Source organism: Equus przewalskii, chromosome 8 (genome assembly GCF_037783145.1).
Source record: "Equus przewalskii isolate Varuska chromosome 8, EquPr2, whole genome shotgun sequence".
NCBI lineage: Eukaryota > Metazoa > Chordata > Mammalia > Perissodactyla > Equidae > Equus > Equus przewalskii.
The window spans coordinates 64426053-64447558 of record NC_091838.1 but is presented as its reverse complement, the minus strand read 5'-3'; the positions used below and the strand labels follow the sequence as shown (position 1 = coordinate 64447558).

At 40.5% G+C, this 21506-nt stretch overlaps 1 protein-coding gene across 2 annotated transcripts in view; it reads right to left on the bottom strand.

The window, feature by feature from the left end:
* The window catches only part of DEPTOR (DEP domain containing MTOR interacting protein), a 144435-nt gene that overhangs the window by 83945 nt on the left and 38984 nt on the right, over window positions 1–21506 (bottom strand). For both annotated transcript variants that reach the window (XM_008514739.2, XM_008514740.2), the window contains exons 2-3: window positions 18486–18664; window positions 17296–17419 (exon numbers count right to left, since the gene is read on the bottom strand). In XM_008514739.2, the coding sequence (XP_008512961.2) occupies window positions 17296–17419; window positions 18486–18664 (303 nt within the window). The remainder of the gene's footprint in view (window positions 1–17295; window positions 17420–18485; window positions 18665–21506) is intronic.

Below are 21506 nucleotides of genomic sequence, written 5' to 3'. Positions count from 1 at the left end.
CTAACATCCATGCCCATCTTCCTCTACTTTATATGTGGGACGCCTGCCACAGCATGGCTTGCCAAATGGTGCCATGTCCACACCCGGGATCCCAACGGGCGAACCCCAGGCCGCCAAAGATGAACGTGAGCACTTAACCAGCTCGCCACTGGGCCGGCCCCTAGCCTCTCAATTTTTAACACACTGTTTTTACTCCTCCAGCTAAACTAGAAGCTTCTGAAGGATAGACATCATGTCTTAAACGTTTTTATTTCTTAGAAAACCGAGCCTAGGGAGAGAGTCTATCTCAGGTGCTCAACAAATATTTGTTAATCAACGGACTAAAAACTAAAAAGAATACCACAAGCAACAGTAATGGAGTGTTGTCTTTGAAGGATAAAATCCCTTCCTCTTTGCTTGCTATTTAAAATTCACCGGAAGAAAAACTTTTAACGCTGGTTTTATGCTCTGAAGAGACTGATATTCTGGAAGCTCAGTTGTAATTTTCACATTCCTCACGGTTTTTAGTGGTGTCGTATTAAACAGTCATTTTCAGAACTTGAAATCAGCTTGAGTTAGAAGCCGAGTGCAGATTCCAAGGCCACTGCTGTCCAGGCTACGTTCAGCTATGGTTTCATAACCATAAAATTACACAAGGCGAGAAACCAAGGGTTCTCACACGGAAGTCAAAACAATTCAAACTTCTGTAAGCCTTCTCAAACAACTGTCAAGGGAAGCTGAGTTCTAAAATATATTATAAAGGCTCCTTTCAAGGGAATGGTTATTATTTATTTTGGATGCTTCCCTAATTATTAGAAAATAGAAAAATTTGCTGCCGAAAACAAAGAAAGAAAGGGGGGTAAAGAAAGAAGTTTAGGAGGGGTAAGATGAAGCAATAAAGAAAAATTGAAGACAATACCAACTAGAGAAAAGAAAATGGATACATTTAAAAGGGGTAGGAAAGAATAATAAAAAACTGAACACAATGACAAGGAGGGACTACTTTTCTGCAGGCTAACCGGCTAGGTGACAATAAGACTACTTTGCCCTGCATATTTGCGGAAGTGATGTGAAAGAGGAAGGGAAACAGTCTCTGCTCTTCTTTCAACCAAAGTCTTCCATTGTACAATCGTGACACCCTCTCTGCAAACAGATTTAAAATCACTGCTTTGATCTTCCACGGTCAATTGGTTTTTGACAAGGATGCCAAGGCCATGAAATGGGGAAAGAATAGTCTTTTCAACAAATGGTGCTGGGACAGTCAGACAGCCACAAGCAAAAGAATGAAGTTGGACCCATCTCATACCTCATACAAAAAATAACTCAAAATATATTAAAGACCTAAACGTATGAGCTAAAACCATAAAAACTTTATAGGAAAGCATAAGAGTCAATCTTTGTGACCTGGGATTTGGTAAAGGAGTCTTAGATATGACACTAAAGGCAGAAGCAATGAAAGAAAAAATAGATAAATTGGACTACATCAAAATTGAAAACTTTTATGATTCAAAGATACCAGCAAGAAAGTGAAAAGACAACTCACAGAATGGAAGAAAATATTTTCAAATCATATGTCTGATAATGGATTTGCATCCAGAATATATAAAGAACATTTAAAGCTCAATAATAATAAGACAAATAACCCAATTTAAAAGTGGGCAAATGATCTCAATAGACCAAAGAAGATATCCAAATGGCCAATAAGCACATAGAAAGATGCTAAACATCATTAGTCATCAGGGAACTGCAAATCAAAACCACAATGAGGTACCACTTCACATCCACTAGTTGGCTAGAATCAAAAAGTCAGATAATAACAAGTGTTGGCAAGGATGTGGAGAAATTGGAAGATGTATGCACTGTTGGTGGGAATGTAAACTTGTGCAGCCACTTCAGAAAACAGTCTCTCAGTTCCTCAAACCATTAAACATAAAGCTACTATTGATCCAGCCATTCTACTCCTACGTATAAGTCCAGGAGAAATGAAAACATATGTCCACAGAAAAACCTATACACAAATGTTCATAGCAGCATTATTCATTATTGCCAGAAAGTAGAAACAATCCAAATATCCATCACATGATGAAACTGAAAATTTCATATCCATACAATGGAATATTATTTGGCTATAAAAAGGAATAAAGTACTGAAACATGCTACAACATGGATAAGCCCTGAAAACATTACAGCAAATGAAAGAGGCCAGTCACAAAGGACCATACATTATATCATTCTATTCATATGAAACATTCAGAACAGAGAACTCTACAGAGACAGAAAGTAATTAATGGTTGCTTAGGGATGGATGGAGGAATAGGGGAATGATAGCTAGCTAAGAGGTATAGGGTTTCCTCTCAAGGTGATGAAAATGTTCTAATATTGTGGTGATGGTTCCACATATCTGTGGAATATACTAAAAACCATTCAATTGTACACTTTAAATAGGTCAACTGTATAGTATGTGAATTATATGTCTGTTATATATATATTATATATATTATAAAGCTGTTAAAAATCTACTTTGTTCATTTCATTAATAAATATTTTGAATAAGTTTATATCCAATAAGTATATCCAGTAAGATTTATTTTATTGAATTTAATTTATTGAATTCGTTTTTGCAGCAATGAAAAGATATGGCCCTTGCCCTTATATTGCTTACTATCCAGCAGGGAAGCAAACATTAAAAACCTATGTGCAAGGCAGATAAACGCTGTTACTGAGTTAGAAGTATATACAGAATGAAAGGGAAACAAGGAACAAAATACCTAAGTCTACCATAGGGAGCTTTCAAGCTCCAAGTTAAGACGTTGGAGCTGGCCTTGAAAGACAGTGAGAGGATACAGGATTAAGGAGCAAGAATTACAAATCCCGCCATGAGGAGAGATGGGGACCAGCAGTGCAGTGTTGAGTAGGGGCCGGATGGGGGAGGGCAAGGAGGAGGAGCAGGTCCAGGAGAGGCAAAGCAGAAGGAGATAAGCAAGGGCAATAAACAGCCATTAGGTCAGAAAGGCTTCAGATCCTATAGGTGATAGCGTGGACTTACTGGATAACCCCTCCTGTGCTTGTCACTGGTTTCTGGAAGACCCGGAGGAAGCAAGATAACTAAACTTCTTGAAACCTGAAAACTGCTCTTATATACTTCGATTTTGCCCACCTGCTGGAAACCAGTAAAGGGTCATCAGCACCAAAGGATCAATTGCTAACCTCAGTCTAGGGGAAATGGGATAAAGAAACTCAGCAAGCTCGAGCCACTGGCGCTCATGTAGATGCTAACAGCCTCTCTGCCATCACTCAGCATGGACCAGAGGAAAGGAAACAGTCTACAAAACTGAAATGTGATGGAAAGGATAGACTTCAGAGTCTTTCTGAATCTATCTGTCCTAGCACAGGAAGGAAATATAATGAGTATAAGACTATACCCCTGTGTCACACAAAAGGAATCTGGGAGAGATGTGGTTGATTACCTTCTCCTCCACTCGTGCCTATTAGCACAAATGGTTCCAGAGAGATAGTGGCACTGGGAAGCAGTCCTGGGTTTGAATCTCTGAACTGTGACTGGGCTCTATGATCCTGAGTTGCTTCTTGTATGTAATGAGGATAATAATGCTTACCTCAATGGGGTTGTAAAAATTAGAGCTACTCTGTATGAAGCATCCAGCATATCACCTGGCACAGAGTAGCAGTGAACAAATGATGCACGCAGGTACATACACATACACCCCTCAGAGTTGACCCTTGTCAACTCTTGTCCATCCTTGTCAGGTTGGACAACAGCCCAAACCAGCAAGAACAAATTTGAAGCATCTGGGGAGAGGAGGTGGCATTCAGGTGATAGGTGAAACAGAAAAGTCAAAGAAGTTTTAATTACTTAAAAGGAAATTTTCTCTTCTAGAGAATGCTAACACTGATACAAAAGTTAATTTTATTTAGAATATTAAATCCCGGTAGAATACAGAGGACAATTTTTTAAAAATACTATCTGGGTAGTGGTTCCATAAGTGTGTTCAGTTTGTGAAAATGTATTGAGCTACACACTTATGTATACTTTTATGTATATTACATGTCAATAAATTTAACTTTATAGTTAAAGTTTAACCACAAATTTATAAAGTTTAACTACAAATTTAACTTTAATAAAGTTAACAATGTTATCTGGATTTTCTTTCTTTCTGGTCTGAAAGACTTTTTTGTTAGGGGCTGTGAAATTAACAAATGCTTTCTGCCAATTTGGTGCTTTTTCCATTTGGTGGAACAATGCCTTTGCTTACACTCCCCAGCTCTGTGTGAAGAGACTATAATTAAGCAGGGATGTTTTCATTTAGCAAACAAAGGAGGAAAACAACATAGCAACTACACCTCTTGGACTCATCTATGCTTTTAAAGACAAAGCCAACTACCCTGGGAGCCTCCAACAAGCCTCTAATAATGAAAGAATGCCCTCCTCCCTTCAAAACTCCCAGTCAGGCCTTCCACTGGTATCACCCCTCCAAGATACACTGTTAGTTTGCTCCAGTATGCGCCTCTTCTCTCAGAAGGTCCTGCCCCCTCTTCTACTCTGTGTGTGTTCTTCTCTCCTTTGTTGCAGAATATTTGGCACAGCCTCACCCTGCCCCATCCCCTTGATCCATTCACTCTAGAATCTCACCACTTAAAAACAAACAAGGGCTATTTTCTCTAGAAAAGACTCTGAGTTCCCAATCTCTTCCAGATGGAATAAACTGACACGTGATGTAAACTAGAGTCATTGGATTCAAAGCAGGCCAAAGATGGTATTTAATTTTTACAGGTTCACTCAAGGAATTTAAATTTTTAATTTTTAATGCCAATTGTGGGAAAGTGAAGAGTCTGTACTATGAGCAACTGTTGGCCAGGATCACTGTTGAGCAACTGGAGGTTTAAAGCATATCACTTAGCCCATCTCAAATTCACTTTCCTTATTGGTAGATTGACGGTGAAAAATCTCTCCCTCTTAGAGGTGTAGGAAGAATTAAATGAAATAATGTGTGAAAAATACTTAGAATGGTACCTAGAGCACAAAGTGGTCAGTAAATAATGGCTATCATTATTATTCTTATCCTTTGAATGTTTATGATCAGAACCTAAAATGAGTAAATAAGAATAGAGCGATCTTGGGACCGGCCCCGTGGTCGAATGGTTAAGTTCGCGCACTCTGCTTCAGCGGCCCAGGGTTTTGCCAGTTTGGATCCTGGGTGCGGACATGGCACTGCTCGTCAAGCCATGCTGAGGTGGCATCTCACATGCCACAACTAGAAGGACCCACAACTGAAAATACACAACTATGTACCAGGGGGCTTTGGGAGAAAAAGGAAAAATAAAATCTTTAAAAAAAAAAAAAACAAAAAGAATAGAGTGCTCTTAGAATAGCAAATATCTACTACTGGTTTTACTCAAATTTGAACATTTCACAGCTTAGGGAAGAGAGAAAGGGGCTGTCCATTGACTTCTTTCCAAAATAAGAATGACCATGAATTCATTTATCCATTTATCTCTTCAACATTTACTGGGTACACGCTATGTGCTGGACATTGAGGCTCCACAGATGTGGACGGCCTCAAGGCCCATGACCTCAAAGAGCTTCTAGTCAAGCTGGAGAAAAGAAAACTTCAAGCACAATCACCTTGGAGAGATGGCTGCTATGGTTGCTGGGCTAGAACCTAGGGTGATACAGAAGTAGCAAGGGAGCCAAAATAATTCATTATAATCTAACCATATTCCATATTCATAAAACAATGGCTACTGAGAGGACTCTGTGCCAGTTCCAACCATCACACCACACGTGGTACATGCTCAGAAAAAGCAGAAAGGGCAAGTGAATTTTCCACTGACAGAGTGTGGGCAATTCTGCCTGCCTAAACACTTAAGGAGAGAGGAGACAACTCATTTTAGTGCTCAGGTGGGTCTCATAGGCTCTATCAATCAGGATTCCAGCAGGAAACGACAAAGATGTGCAAATAGGCTAATACAAGGTAGTTTCTAATAAAAGAACTACTAAAGTTATGGGCAGAGCTAAGGGAAACTAAAAGGGATGGTGAAGCTCCCAGAGCAGCAGACTGCAGTGATCGTTAACAACTCTAGGCCTTGTTACAAGGAGGATTATAAGGAGAGGACAGTTTCTAGAGCTTAAAGTGGATACATGTAAGGAGAGGGCTACCTGACAGCTCTAGCCTTCAATAGCAAGGAGGAAGCAGGGAAACCAATACTGTGACCCCACTCTCCTGGCCCCCACCTACTTCCTGCTAGTGCCTCCCAGTGACCAAACCAATGGCAATGGCACCTCTTGATACAGTCTAAGTCAGTCAGCTTCCTGGGGCCACTGCAGGTTGGAAAAGCATAGAGAATGGATCTGGAGGACAAACAGAAATGTCCTGCATACACGCTGGGCATCTCACCATGCTGAATATAATTGTAACATATAAAGGCATGTGATTTTTACGCAACTTGGGTAAAACAAGGATACTTTTGACTATATGCATTTTTCCTTATACCATAGAAATATAACACGTCCTGCTTTAGATATGACTCCACTGAATTTTACCTCAGTTAGCCCTCAGAACATGCTCATGAATTATGCATTTCCTTCCCATTTTACAGATGAAAAACAGATTCAGAAAGGTTGCATGTCTTGATAAGCAGCAGGGGAAGAACTCTTGACGCATGCCTCTACAAGTCCAGAAATCGTAAACGGTTTTTCCATTCTACCAGGTTGAAAACTACAGAGATTGATTGGCAAAATCAATGTTGCAGAGACTTGGTTCGCAGCCCTGCAATTACATAAGATTAGGAAAAGTCGGCAAAAGTAATCAGTACAACCAATCTAACATCAATGAATCCAGTCCACTGTTCAAGCAGCAATGTGTTTACCTTTGAATCGAGTCATTTCTAAATAATCAACCAGAACTAGAAATCTGTAGATGACAATCTAGGGCTGACACGCACAGCTGGCCTGCTGTCTGGTCTGCACGTTAGCAAAGCTCTAACAGTATTGTCATATATTATATAGAAGGGGGAGGGTGGCATTGCCAAGAAACAGTAAGAAGAATGTGATTTCCAAAACCAGACCCAAAGACTTGGTATGAGCCAGGAGATGAACACTTTTTTCAAGCCCCTTTAAGAATCCATTAAGCTGCATATTATTGACCATTATTTAGTGGTGTGCATTACTGCTACCCCCTTGGACTGAAGCTGCAGGAACTTTGCGAAGCAGAAGCTACAGACCGAAAAACAGTTAAATCATGGGCTCTGGAGCTGGAAATCAGGGCTCAAAATGCTCCCCATGCTTTCTGGCGGTGTGAAGGTAGGCAAGTTGGCTCACCAATCGAGCCACAATTTCCTTATCTGCCAAAGGGAGAAGATCAGTTTTTATCTCACTGGTTAAGAATGAGGCTTTCATAAGACAACACATGCGAAGTGCTTGGTATACAACAGGCGTCAACGACGCCCTGTGTTTGCTGTTTTCATCATTATCAGCAGCATCTTCAGGCTCACTCCACTGTCTCTTCAACTCCTTTGATCAAACACATCTGGCCCAACAGCGGAGAGATGCTTTTGTCTCTCTCACGCTTCCCACTACACTAAGATAAGCCTATCTGCTCCCCACTGCAACCCCCATTGCCTTTTTTTAGTGATTTTCAAATTTTGTCTTCATTTTATCTATTTTTTTTTTTTTTTAAAGATTTTATTTTTTCCTTTTTCTCCCCAAAGCCCCCCGGTACATAGTTGTGTATTCTTCGTTGTGGCATGTGGGACGCTGCCTCAGCGTGGTCTGATGAGCAGTGCCATGCCCGCGCCCAGGATTCGAACTAGCGAAACTCTGGGCCGCCTGCAGCGGAGCGCGGGAACTTAACCACTCGGCCACGGGGCCAGCCCCTCTATTTTTTTATTATGGTCAAATATACGTAACGTAAATTTTAATGTTTTAACCATTTCTTAGTAAACAGTTCAGTAGCATTAAGCACATTGCCATTATTGTGCAATCATCACCACCATCCATTTCCAGAACTTTTTCATCTTCCCAACCTGAAACTCTACACCCACCAAATCATAACTCCCCATTCCTCCCTCTCCCCAGCCCCTGGCAACCTACTCTATGAATGCTCTCTATGGATTTAACTCTAGGTACCTCATCTACATGGAATTGTACAATATTTGTCCATTTATTTATTTCATTCTTTAAGGTTTTCTTTAATGGATTATTTAACCTGCATAATGTTTTCATCCATATTGTAGCATATGTCAGAGTTTCCTTCCTTTTTAAGGCTGAATAATATTCCATTGCATTTATGTACCACATTTTGTTTACCTATTCATCCATCAACGGACACGGATCACCTTGACCTTTTGGCTATCGTGAATAATGCTGCTATGAACATGGGTATACAAATATCTGTTCAAGTGTCTTCTTTCAGTTCTCTCGGGTACATACCCAGAAGTGGAACTGCTGGATCATATGGTAATTAGATGTTTAACTTTTTTTTAAGATTTTATTTTTCCTTTTTCTCCCCAAAGCCCTCTGGTACATAGCTGTGTATTTTTAGTTGTGGGTCCTTCTAGTGTGGCATGTGGGATGCCACCTCAGCATGGCCTGATGAGTGGTGCCATATCTGCACCCAGGATCTGAACTGGTGAAACCCGGGGCTGCAGAAGCGGAGGGAGCAGACTTAAGCGCTCGGCCATGGGGCCAGCACCTATATGTTTAATTTTTTGAGGAACCACCATACCATTTTTCACAGCAGCTATACCATTCTCACTCTCAAGGCACAAGGATTCCAATTTCTCCATATCCTAGACAACACTTGTTATTTTCTGGTTTGGTTTTGTGTTTTTGTAATTGCCATGCTAATGAGTGTGAAGTTGTTGCATCACCCCTTTTTGTGTTTGCAACAGCTCTGTGTTCCCATATGCATTTCACTACCCCCACTTCCCAGTCCCTGGGCATAACCAAATGCATAGTCACTGGCTAGTTCTACTCCTGAGGCAGAAGGCTGAGCTCAGCTACCTGGACCAAACTAGCCATGAGGCTGGCTCCTAGATGGCCCTTCCTTGGCAGGCTGAGGCTGCAGCTGTAAAAAACAAGAGAATCAACAAAATTAGGTGAACTAGGGCTGGTTGTTTTCAACATGCATGCACAACTCTCTTACATACTTTAAACTACACTTCTAAATTATAAGGAAGTATTTGGATAGAGAAATCACTTGAATAAAATTTTTGTTGATATTTAAAATGATAAAACAATGAGTTTGACTTATATAGCCTCTCGAGTCCAGGACCCCTAATGGGCAAATTATTAAACATCTGAATAACTTGTCAGGCAAAACATACAACTTTGCATGGCCTGCTATAAAGAAATTTTTTTAAAAAAAGAAAAGAAGAAAGGAGATGACTAGGAGTATCCAACAAGGATACAGTTCTAGATGAAAAATTTCCCATGACTCTACATTGAGCTGCATAATGAAACCACTTAAATTTTTTATCTAAACTTGTGGTTAGACATCCTGTGAGAAGAGATGACGGCCCTTTAAAAATAGTATAGTTTTAAAACTGAACTAACCTCTGTTACCAGATAAAATCTTACAGAAAATCCTCGCCCTCCCTTTTTTTCCTGAGGAAGATTAGCCCTGAGCTAAAATCTGTGCCAATCTTCCTCCACTTTATATGCGAGTCACTGCCACAGCATGGCTGATGTAGGGATCCAAACCTGCAAACCAGGGCTGCTGAAGCGGAGCGCACTGAACTTAACCACTATACCACAGGGCCGGCCTGAAGAAAATCCCATTTTTTAATTTCATGTCTATACCACAACATTTACTTATAAAAGTTAAACAGTGAAATCTATACAGTGCTTTTGATTAACACAAAAAAACCAGAGAAATAAGAGGAGTGGTGAAGATAATTATTCCTCCCCCAATGATCAGCTACAAAATCCAATTAATCTGTGCATTTTGTCTTAGTTGCGGGAGATATTCTCCACAGATCTCTCACATGGGGCTCACATCTTGCACACAGAAGCACTGACAGCTTGTGTTCTAGACTATCTTTTCAAGAATGTTTGCATAATGAACATCCTTGGAAGATAAAGATAGTGTCTCCCTCTGAAGCAAAAGGGCAGGTTTGCTTACTGCCTAGTATTAGAAAGATAATGTCTCCCTCTGAGCCAGGAAGCAGGTTTATTTGAAGGCCATTACAAAAGATCCAGGTTCCTCAAGCTTGGAGTTCCTCTTCTGTAACCCAGTCCATACAGGTGTCATCTGACCCTCATTGTACTCTTCTGTGGAACTGAGGCTTGGGGAACAGTCAAGAAAATAATCATACTTTGGCTACTGCTATTGCTGAGAGAAATAAACTGTCCTTTGTCCCCACATCAGGGGTCTTGTGCCTTCTGCCAGCATCCATGAAATGGCGGCAGGCAAACTTGTTACCTTGCAAGTAGGATAAAATCTCAAGGCTCTTAACAGCTCTTGGCATTAGTTATACAGTAACGAAATCATGCCTTGTCACCCAGATAAGCGGTTGCACAAGGTAACAACTTTTAACCCACTTACACTGCAATCTTAGGACACTCTTCAAATAAACCAAGGAGGCAGGAAACATTTATTCCAAGACTCTATGAAACCACTAATTAATTGGGCAGCACAAGTGAATTGTGAAAATGTTGTATATAACATATTAGAAAGTATTTTTATTACAGTTTGTAAAATAATTTAAACATACTTTGAACATAAAATTTGAGTGAATTTGCAGAACTCAGGATCTCAGTTTGCAAAGCACTTCTATACCAGAAATGGAACAAGATGGAATCAAAAGCTTGGTGACTTTATTTTTTTTACTCTAGCTCCATATTTTAGGGTTACATCAGTCATCAAACCTCTCTCTAACTCATGTCCCCCATCTCTACAATGGGATTAACTGTGCCTACTGGGTATAACTCATAGAGTCGTACAGACGATCAAACATATTAATGGATACGATGCTTTGTACACTCTGAAGAGGCAAGACGAGGTAAACCGCTGGCTACTAGCTTGTCATTAAAAGCAAGCTCTCTGTAGCTCTTTCATGGTACAAGCGCAGCAGCTCAGAGCAATCACAGCATGTAGAGTCCTTTGTTCATTCAACAAATATTTATTGTGCCAGGCACTGGGAGGGAACAGGAAAAAGATCCCAGGGGCACATGGTAGAGAAACCTCCGATAAGATAAAACACACAAAAGAGCTTTTCCTCTTTGGATATAGTTTCTCCTTTATATTTTCCTTCAGTCCCATGGAAGAGAGAATATAAAGGAAGCAATGGGAACTCAACAGAGGTCTAATGGCACACAGGTACTTTAAACCACTTCTTCAATCAGGTCTACACCTGAGCAGAATAAATGGCCTACTAGTGACTGGACTACTAGAAACTCTGGCTGCTGAGAAAACCAAGGCCCTCTGGGTGAAAAACTAAACTAATGTCTTTATGAACCAAACCTGGAAGGGATTCAACCCCATATTAAGACTGAGATTAAATTACAATTGAGAATTCTCCTCTATGTCCGAAGATGAATCAACGTTAGTTCTAAATGTGCGTTTGAACCATTAGTTTCAGTAAGGAAAGTCCAAACTGCACCTCAAACTCATATTCTCTTTGATAGCTAATTCTATTTATCTGTATAGAGACCACTTGAGTTCTAATTCTGAGTGCAACTTTTTTCTTAAAGAGAGCTATTTTGCCAACTGCTGAAAGGTAACCAAGTTTTGCAATTTGGAATATGACTCCAAAATATCTTCTACCATCTGAAGGTCGTGTAAGCAGAGTTAATGCTGTTCTTTTCAGTTATAGATATTTATCCTGTTTATGAAAGTTTCATTTGAAAACTAAAAATTGCACTGTTTGGGAGAACGGGAGTTATGTTCATGTGTTGTGTGTCTGGGGTATCCGTGCCCAGGAAGAATTAAGTGGAAAACCAGAAGCCCCTCCTGGAGAGATGTCACACCTTATTCTTTGCATCTTCAGTCCACTGACTGGCCACAGCAAAGGTTTGACAGAACTTGTTGGTAAAAGTACATGGTGCCCTGAATGTGTTAGATGAATTCCTCAAAATGACCAAATCTGGGCATGGATCCAGGAGCACACACCCTCTTTTTCACACTCCCCTCCAGCTGGCAGCAGGAGATGAAGAGCATACACTCATGCACTGAGGTAGGCCCTGTCCTGTGTGCTCCCATGGATTAGTCCATTTAGTCCCCACAAGAAGTCTATGAGGTTGATACAATCAATACCTCCATTTACTAGATGGGCAAATGGAGGCAGAGAGGGGTGAAGCCACTTGCCCCAAGGTGCAGAGCCAGGATTCACACCCAGGTAGCCTGGCTCCTGGCTCTTAACCACTACGCTTGGCTAAATCTGAAAATAACATGATAATAAGTATAACAGGTATCCTTTATTTCTATTATTATTTACTACTCTACAGCAGCAGCTAACATTTCCCAATCTCTCACTCTGTGCCAAGCACTGTGCTTAGCACTGTAGAGATTATATCTCATGTAATCCTCGCAACAGCCTTTCCAAGTGAGTCCCAGCTTTATCTCCATGTAAGAGTACAGATAAGAGAGGTTCAGCAGCCTGCTCAAGGTCACAGAGCAAGCAAGTTGTGAGGCCGGCATTGGAGACCAGGGCTGTGTGACTCCAAAACCCACACTCACTGTCACTCACTATGTGGGAGGACTCACATCACCAGCTCCCCTATAACTTTCCTCATGTTGGGACAACTTGAAAGGGCCAGCTTCCACCCCTTAACCACTATTCATTCAAGTACCTCTGAGTTAAGGTAACTGGAGTGACATAAACACTAAGGTGGCAGAGTCATTGAATTTTGGTTTGGAAACACAGCTTTGTCCTAGAAAATAGCAGATTAAGAAACACCACTAGAGATTAGAAAGCCAGGGTGCCAAAAATCAGCATGTTTCAGCAACACCCTAGCAAGAAACCACCAAGTTTCACAAAGTTCTATTAATAATACAAAACAAACAAGTAAGAGGAGAGCAAAAAGGAAATACTGACAATACAGCCAGCCCTCAGAGCTGGTGGGAGGTTGTGGACAGCAGTGGCCTGCACACCTGCCACCTTGGGTTCAGGTCCCCTCTGTCCCTCTCAGGCTGTGTCACCATCTCACAGAAATGACTTAACTGCTTCTGGTCCCAGATGCTCCTTCTGAAAAGTGAGCAATAACATAATGTCCCATCGATTTTATATTGTATTTTTATATCATTATTTACTAAACTATTCTTACTATTATTATTTATGACTCTATTATTGCTCTATTAAAGGAGTTCAGCTAAAATAATCCAATGGAAGTGCCTTGAGGAGCTTAATTTATAAATAAAATGTGTTACTGGGTTACCATATTTACAGAATACCACAGAGATTTATCATGATCATTTTACTCTCCTTGTCCAACATTCACTTTAAAATCTCAGAATATTTTAGGTCAGTTTTTACAGAAAATTCCATACCTGGATATTTACAAACTCCACATTCTATTTTAAGATAAACTAGGTTTTGAAGTCAACATTGATTTCATCCATTTAATCTCCATAAATAATAAATAATAATAATAATAAATCTTTTATAATAATAAAAATGTTTTCTAAGATTTCTTAATAGTGTAGTAGTAATAAATTTGGGCTTTGGCCTCCTGGGTTCAAATCCTAGCTGTTTTTTACTAGTGAGGTGACCTTGGGTAAGAGGTTTAATCTCCACCTGCCACATTTGCCTCATCCATAAAACAGGACAATGATCTAAATTGGGGTTGTTATGATGATCAAATAAAATGGACTAGTCAGGGTGTCTGATACATGTTAGCAACCAACAAATATTATCTATTGTTATTATCTTAAAAGGAAAACAACAAAAGGAACACATATTTTGCAAAGCCTTCTTTCACAAATGTTAGAGATATCCTAAACAAGTATTCTGGCTAAAAAAAAATATATATATATATATATGGGGGCCGGCCTGGTGGCGCAGCGGTTAAGTTCCCACATTCCACTTCTCAGCGGCCCGGGGTTCACCGGTTCAGATCCCGGGTGCGGACATGGCACCACTTGGCAAAAGCCATGCTTTGGTAGGCGTCCTATGCGTAGGGCGGAGGAAGATGGGCATGGATGTTAGCTCAGGACCAGTCTTCCTCAGCAAAAAGAGAAGGATTAGCAGTAGTTAGCTCAGGGCTAGTCTTCCTCAAAAAAAAAAAAACAAAAAAAAAAAAACAGGAAAAAACTTCAATACTAAAATAAATAAAATACTTGAAAAGATGAGCTATGAACAAAATCAATAGTTACTTCTTTATGTTATTCTTTAAAGTATCCATAGCTTACAAAATAATAGTACGTGCTGAAATTCTTGGAAAAGATGTGTAAGGAAACAAGGAAAATGCATAAAAAATAATTAAGTGTACACTCTAAACAAAACTGGTCAAATAGAGAAACTGAGCTATCAATTCCAAAGGCCTTAAAGTTTGTTCCAGGCACGTTCCAACCACCAAAAGTAGAGGCCAAGATTTGCAAGGCGGCAGCTAGTTCACGCAAGGTTAAGTACTTATTAAATTACTTTTCCTAATGCTAATTGCACAAGCAGTTTGGAGAAATAAATTTACGTGGAAATTGAGACACTGAACATTAATGACTGGAAAGCCGATTGTACGCAGAAAAAGATAGCAATATCGATCAACCCGTCCAGGGCTCATAATTTTATTTATACTTTTCAGCAAATATTTACCATCTACGACTGGCCAGGCATATGTTAAACTGTAAGACATGCAAGGTAGGATAAAGCAGTCCGTAGCCCTAAGTCTCTCAGTCTAATGCAGTAAACATACAAAGACGAAATTCTAATACAGCTATTTGGTACGTAATGCAGTAGCAGCATCTAACTCGGTTCTAAGCGGGTACGGAAGGATTCTCAGAAAAGGTCATATTAAACATGAAGCCAAGAAGAGTCAGAGTGAGCTAGGGAAAGTGTTGAGAGTGGCATGAAGAGTCTTCCAGGTGGATGGAACAGCATACGCAAAAAGTACATCAAATGACCACTTCTCTACTCCCTACTCTCCAATGGCTTCCCATCACAAACAAAATCCTCGATTCGTATCAAGGCTTTAAGGATCCTATGTGATCTGGCCCCAACGCATCTCCTACTATTCTCACTGTTACTTCGTGCCCTTCGGACACTCTGGTCTCCTTACCGTCCCAAAATATGCCCAGCACATTCCTGCCTCAAAACCTTTCCCTTTGCTGTGCCCTTTGCCTGGGCTGCTCTTCTACCAGATACCACAAGGTTCACTTGATTCAAATGTCCCCTCTTCAGGGGCGTCTTCCCTGTCCCCTCTATCTACCTTGCCAACTTCAGGAAGTCTGTTTTTCTTTCCAGCACTGGAAACCACCTGTCTTAGACTACATCCCTCTTCATGTGTGATCCCTTTAACGTCTGCCTCTTCAACCGAAATGCAAGCTCAGGAGGGCAGAGGCTGTCTCGGCCTTGGGTTCAGGGCGCATTTCCAGCGCCTATAACTGTGCTTGGCATGTGGCGAGGGCTCAATAAATATTTTTTGAACACTTAATGAATTGATAAATGGTCTGAAGGCAGAGAGGAAGCTTGGATGGTCCAGAGACACAACAGTTCAGCGTGAATGGTGCATAAGATATAAGGGGAGAAGCAAAAGACAGTGGGCTGGACTAAGTGTGTTTTCTAGAAGGAATGAGCAACTTTCTTCAGCTTTTCTTATTTTTGTCTCACCATCATACCCATCCAATAATCAAGAACAGTTCTCTGTCAGACATTTTCAATTATTACTAATCCCTGCTCCCAAAGTGTGGTTGCCCAGATCCCAAGAGATGAGCTGTAGCTGGAGGAGAGTATTACAGAATCCTGTGGTTTCCTTCCATGGAACTGACATGTATGTTTTTGACAACACGGAATCTTATAGTTTGAAAGGACCATCATGGTAATCTAAATAACTAACAGCTGCTAGAATTTTCCAAAAGAAACTAAAAAACTAAAACAAAACAAAACAAAGAAACCAGCAACAAAACATGTACACCTACTCAAGTATACAAATGGAGGTGTTGATGGATCCCTTCCATGCAAATTCACGTGAGTCAGGGAGATGATGGATTTGCTATACTTCAATATAGAGAGCAAGTTATAGGAGAACTACTACATATCGGGCATTGAGTGGTTGGACAATACCAGCTCCAGAAACAGAGGTGAACAGAACTGGGATAGAGGCAAAACACAGGAGAGACAGACCAAGGGTGGTCATCAATATCACGTTAATATCTGAAATGGCTAGCATTTGGGGGATCTGATTACATCCCAGAGATGCTGAGCTAAATGCTTAAGTACTTGACAGAGTTTATTCTTTTAATACCCACAACAACACTAAACACCTAGGAGGTAGGTCTATCACCAATCCTATGTCATAAAAGAGGACATTGAGATTTAGGAAGGTAAGGTGATGGGTAGAATTCAAACCCTGTCTGGCTCTTAACCATCATGCTACTTATCTGACCACCCAGGCCTCTCTCCCCATCTCATCAACCCACTCATCATACAGTAGGCTCTTTTATGTGATAAATACATATTTTTCAACTCCTGAAAGCTTGAAAGGCAGTCAGGGTTAAGAAGGAAATACCATTGCTCCTGTACTCATTTCTCTAATGATTGTCCTGGAAAAAAACAAGGAAGATAGGATAGAAAAGAAGCCATGGAAATAACTGATCAGCTCAGAGACAGGCCACTGGGGAGATTCAAGATCCACCAACTGGATACTCCTGGGCTACAGTATATTCATCTCTTCCAAAGAGCTGAGAGATTATTCCTCATAGACATCCTGCTATCTAAAGTTCTCTCACCACTCAGCTCTTGATCTGTACTTGAACTTCTCCTGTACATGATATGGCTTCTCTAGCCATTTACAAGACTAAACCTCCAAGGTATACAACAGTATTTAAAAGAGAACGGGCAACTGTGTCACTTGATGGCAAACATCAAGCTCCATCCTTTTGTTTTCACTTCTGAAGTTTTGTTAAATTGACTTAAATATAGAAAATACTATTTAAGTAGATTCTTTATTAAGAATCTTATGAAATCAATTTAATTTCTAGTGAAGAGAAAAGCAAATGAGTGATAGAATTCTCTCCTATTAAAAGGAACAGTTATGTAACCATCCTACAAGGAAGAGCCAGGCTGAAGTCAAAATGATAAAAGACTGAAATAGCCTTGCTTCTTTACAAGTCAGGTTTACAGTGGGGGAGTTCATGTGCAACATACTTCTCAAATAGCCTCTGTCCTCTCATGAAGGCCTTCACTTCGTTGTCCAAGGGGAAGGTACCATCATCCTTTCTAAAGCGGTAGAAGAGTTTGACGTCCTTGAATTCCTTATGCTCGTCACACACTGAAACGCAATATACACAGAGAGGCAAATGAGCAAAAAAATAACTCCAACTATTCAAATGAAGTAGATGCTAACTAAAAATTGTTTCACTCCCTAATTTTTCAAGCACACAAGTATCTATTATATGATTTAATACATGTAAAGTACTTAGCACAGTACGTGGTACAGAATAAGCATGCAGTATTACTAGCCATCATCATCCCCCTCATCATCAATATTATCTATTAAAAGGTTCACAAAATTCAATTCATTATTCATTCCACAAACTCTTCTTGAGCATGCTATTGGGGCAGGCATCACTTCAAAGAATGTGAAGTTTAGTGAGATAAAGAGAAACGTCAACATATAATTAAAATATGGTGTGATAAGGCTATGAAAAGGTGAGGCGAGATCACAGTGGGAGCCCAAAGGAGGAGTAGCTAGTACCCCAGTAACCCAGTTTTGTGGAATGCATTCTTCTCTGCAGAGTCTGCACATAAGTGAAGACCTGAAGGATGAATAGAAATTGGTCAAAAATGGAAAGAAAGGGCATTCCAGCCCAAGAGAATAATAGCATGTGAAAGGTCTCAACCAGGGTTGGACAGTTCAAGGACAAATGTTCAGGAATGTTCATCAGACCATTGAGAGTAACAGCAAAAACTTGGAAACAACCTAACTGTCCATCAGGAGGAGAATGGATAAAGGTATGATGGCATCATTACACATGGCATATGACACAACAGTGAAAATGGACAAACCAACAAGAGATATATCATTAACATGGATGAATCTCACAGTGTGTTGCCCAAGTGGCAAAAGGATAAATGTGCCTCTCTATGATGCTTTAAAATACTTAAAACAATGTGATAGGTTGCTAGAGATGCATATACAGAAAGGAAATGGGTAAAAAAGTCCATGAAAATAAAGAAAAATGCCTCTTGGAAGAGAACATAATTGGGAAGAGGTACATGGGAGACAATATAAACTAAAATGTTTTCTTTCTTATATGGGTAGGTTCACATCTGGAATAGAAGATTTAGTCCTCTGGTTCCTCCCAAGTTACCTTGACTGCAGCCATCTCACTCACCGTGATGAATAATGCCCCGGTCTGCTAATTTCTGCATGAGTTTAATTGCCGTCTCTCTGTCAGAAGCCTCTTTGTGCTCAATCAGCCAGTCAATCAGTTCTTTTGCAACAAAACAGTTTGGGTAGGTTTTGAGATGATGTCGCCTATCTTTAATAACCTTTTCTTCATGCAGCCTGAGCCTGGAAAGAAAATAAGTTTGGTAATCACTTTAGGAATTTTGACAACACAAATTATTAAACCAATCCCAGAGAGCAGGAAGGAACAAAATGGAAGCTCTAAATGCATCAGAGTGCCTTTCAAATATCTTTCTGTCAGTGGGTGATTTCCATACTGTCAGAGCCCAGAGGTCCCAGAAAGTGGTTTCACCCCTCAGATCAGAGATGATACAGGTAAATGGGAGGGAAAAACAACCATGACATCCTAGAACTCTCCCACTGCTCAAGAGACTGAGAGAAAAACTCTCCCACTCCACTCTGCCTCACTCCCTTCTCTTTTTCTCTCCACCAGTGGGCTTACGGCTTTAACCAACTAACCAATAAAAACTCTAGGAACTTGCTGAAACCAAGTACTTCCTCTTCATCACAGATTGCTCAGGGTCCACCATATTTGCACACATTCATTCATCCGTATAATAAATATGAAGGAGTGTCTGCTACCTACCCAGCAGGCATTTCCAGGCATTAGAGACCCACATCCGAAAATACACAAAGATCCTTGCTTTTGCGGGCCTTGTTTACTACAGGGACTACAGCTATTCCTTTCGTTAAGGCTGACTAGGTTCCAGGTGCTGATTTGAGCCCCTTACAGAGATTGGCTCACTTCATGCTCACAACACCCTCATCAGAAGTTTTCATTACTACCTCCACTTTTTTTTACAGTACAGAGAACTGAGGCCTCAGAGAGATTAAGTGACTTGTCTAAGATCTCACAGCCAGGAAGTGATGAAAATGAGGTCTGAACCCTGATGGTCTCACTTCAGTGTCCAACTTTCCAGTTCTGTATCATGCTGCCTCTAGCTAGCGAAGGATACATGAAAAATCCAGAAGAGATAGATTAAAGCTCTTGGACAAATACAACTTATTTACAGGCTGATGGAAGAGCCTGGAGAAAAGTGGTCGACATGGAGCCATCTCCTACTCCCTTCAGAGCTCAGCGACTTTTTTCCAAAAGAGTCTTAAACCTGCTTTTAAAGAAAAAGTTTCTTCCATTTGTCTTCCCTTCTTTTCATCAGTCTTGTATTACATTTTAATTCTCAAGTGAATTATTTGAATTAGGTCAATTCAAGGTCGTTCTTGGGTCAGTTGGGTCAATGGGTTCAGCTTTCTTCCTACTTCACCCAGCTGGCTTCCATGCTCCTCAAGTCACCTTCTCAACATTGCTGAGAAATGGGAGGGCCACATGAGTAAATCACACAGTAACTGTGTGACCTGGACAAGTGACTTACTGTCTCTTTCTTCCTCTATAAAGTGGAAGCACTATGTCTACCCTATCCTTGGCAATGTTGACATTTAGGAACATAATGTCCGTTCAGCACCAGCAACCCAGCACAGTGCCTGACACACTCCCTAAAGAAGGAACTAGATCATTCTCCTGCCTGTTTTTTGAACAGAGTGCAGTGAATGGAATTTAATGGGTTTTGATATCCTAAGGGTTGCCATTATGAGTGGGAGCATTCTGGGCTGGAGCTCTGAGGCTTAGATGCTCTTCCTTGCTAGACCACTATAGGCTGAACTGTGTTCCCCTAAAATTCACACGTTGAGGCCCTAACCCCTAGTACCTCAGAATGCATTGTATTGAGAGATACGGTCTTTTAAAAGTAATTAAATCAAAATGAGGTCATTAGGGTGGGCCCTAATCCAGTACGACTAGTGTCCTTACAAGAAGAGATTAGGACACAGATACTCACAGAGGGAAGACCATGTGAAGACACAGGGAGAAGGCAGCCATCTACGAGACAAGCAGAGAGGCCTCAGAAGAAACCAACCCTGTCAACGCCTTGACCTCAGATCTCTAGGCCCCAGAACTGTGAGAAAGCAAATTTCTGTTGTGTAAGCCACTCAGTCTGTGATACTTTGTTACGGCAGCCTGAGGAGACTACAACAATCCCAACTGCTGAAGACTGGAGGCTCTAGAGTGGTCTGGGAAGAAGGGCTCAGCAGGAGCATCGTCAGTGAGAAGGGAGAGGAGGAGGGGAAGGAGAGTTCTAACAGCTGCAAACTGCAGAGAGAGAAAAGAACCATCTTAAATGAGTTCCTACTATATGTCAGGTATTATACTAAGCATTTTTCACACATGCTGACTTAACTTACTGCTATGGTCTAAGTGTTTGCATCTCCCCCAAATTCATATATTGAAATACCAGACCCTAAAATGTCAGTTTTGAGGGCAGTCAGGAATACAGGACTAGGAATATAAAGACTTGGCTTTGGTCTGGACGCTGCCAATAATTCCACATGATCACACTTCTCAGCATCAGAGTCCTCGGTGGTAAAATGGGGATAATGGTACCCACCCTGATTACTTTGTCATACTGTCACAAAGCTCATTAATAAGAATAAAGATAGCATTTGAGCCCTTATGTGCTAGCCACAGTTTAACTACTTTATTAGCATTCATCCTCATGACAACTCCCTGGGGCAGGTAATGTTAAAACCACAAATAATACCAATGTAGACCTATAATTACTAATAAAAAAAAAATGAACCCTAATAAAAAAACACATCACATAAGCGTGCTGAAGTCATCACATGATTCCTTCTAATTAATTCAGTGACAATGACACTGAGTAATTTGTTTAACATGCTCAAAGTGGCAGAATGCAAAATATTAATTCTTAGACTTGATGTCTGTCAGGAATCCAAGAATAATGAGGACCAGTTTATTTAGAAATTGAAATGCAGAACAAGCTACCTTATAATTTGGTGGAGGAGGAATATGTTATGAGCCAAGAGAGGAGTTTCAATTCCTGTAAATTTTCCAATTAAAAAAAATTATTAGGTAATGTTTACCTTGAAATACTAC